This window comes from Echinops telfairi, unplaced genomic scaffold, assembly GCF_000313985.2.
Source record: "Echinops telfairi isolate 266 unplaced genomic scaffold, ASM31398v2 ScPeMD7_7405;HRSCAF=8443, whole genome shotgun sequence".
Lineage (NCBI taxonomy): Eukaryota > Metazoa > Chordata > Mammalia > Afrosoricida > Tenrecidae > Echinops > Echinops telfairi.
In genome coordinates, this window is record NW_022111305.1 from 2,907,811 (window position 1) to 2,908,341 (window position 531).

General features: G+C 72.3%; 1 protein-coding gene across 1 annotated transcript in view; it reads right to left on the reverse strand.

Annotated features, from left to right (window-relative positions):
• Positions 1 to 195, reverse strand: part of GPC6 (glypican 6) — a 1,378,959-nt gene extending 1,378,764 nt beyond the window's left edge. The window contains exon 1 of the mRNA XM_004709773.2: positions 33 to 195. Coding sequence (XP_004709830.1) covers positions 33 to 195 — 163 coding nt within the window. The remainder of the gene's footprint in view (positions 1 to 32) is intronic.
• Positions 196 to 531: the final 336 nt, after the last annotated feature.

The following is a 531-nucleotide window of genomic DNA, read 5'->3' on the forward strand; positions in this document are numbered from 1 at the left end:
GCAGCCCGCCGCCGCCGCGCGCCGCCGCTTACCTGCGATCTCCTGGTAGGGGATGTCCGCCAGGCTGAATCCCTTGGCCCCGTAAGCCTGGCGGACCTCGGCGCAGCTCCGAGCCTTCACGTCCGCTCCGGCGGCCGGCAAGGGCAGCAGCAGCCCCGACAGGGGGATCAGCACAGCCGCGATCCAAGAAGGCATGGTGCCACATGCAAATCCAGCTCCGGCAAGCCCTGGGCCCGCGCGCTCTCCACCTGGCCCTCCGGCCGAAAGCCCGCCCGCGCCCGCGGCGCGCTCCTCTCCGCTGCCCGGCGTCCCCCCTTCCGCCAGCCGAGGGGACGGGCCGCGCAGCGCGCTCAGCAAACTTTTATACACCAGAGGGTGGATGGCAAGCCGGGCACGGCGGACCCGGCGAGCAGCCGCCTGGCTCCTCGGGCCCCCACGATCGAAGATGCTGGGGTCAAAACAAAGGAGAGGAGACGGGAAAGCAGCGAGGGGGGCCGGGCAGCGACCCGAGGTCCGAGCGGGAGGATCCGG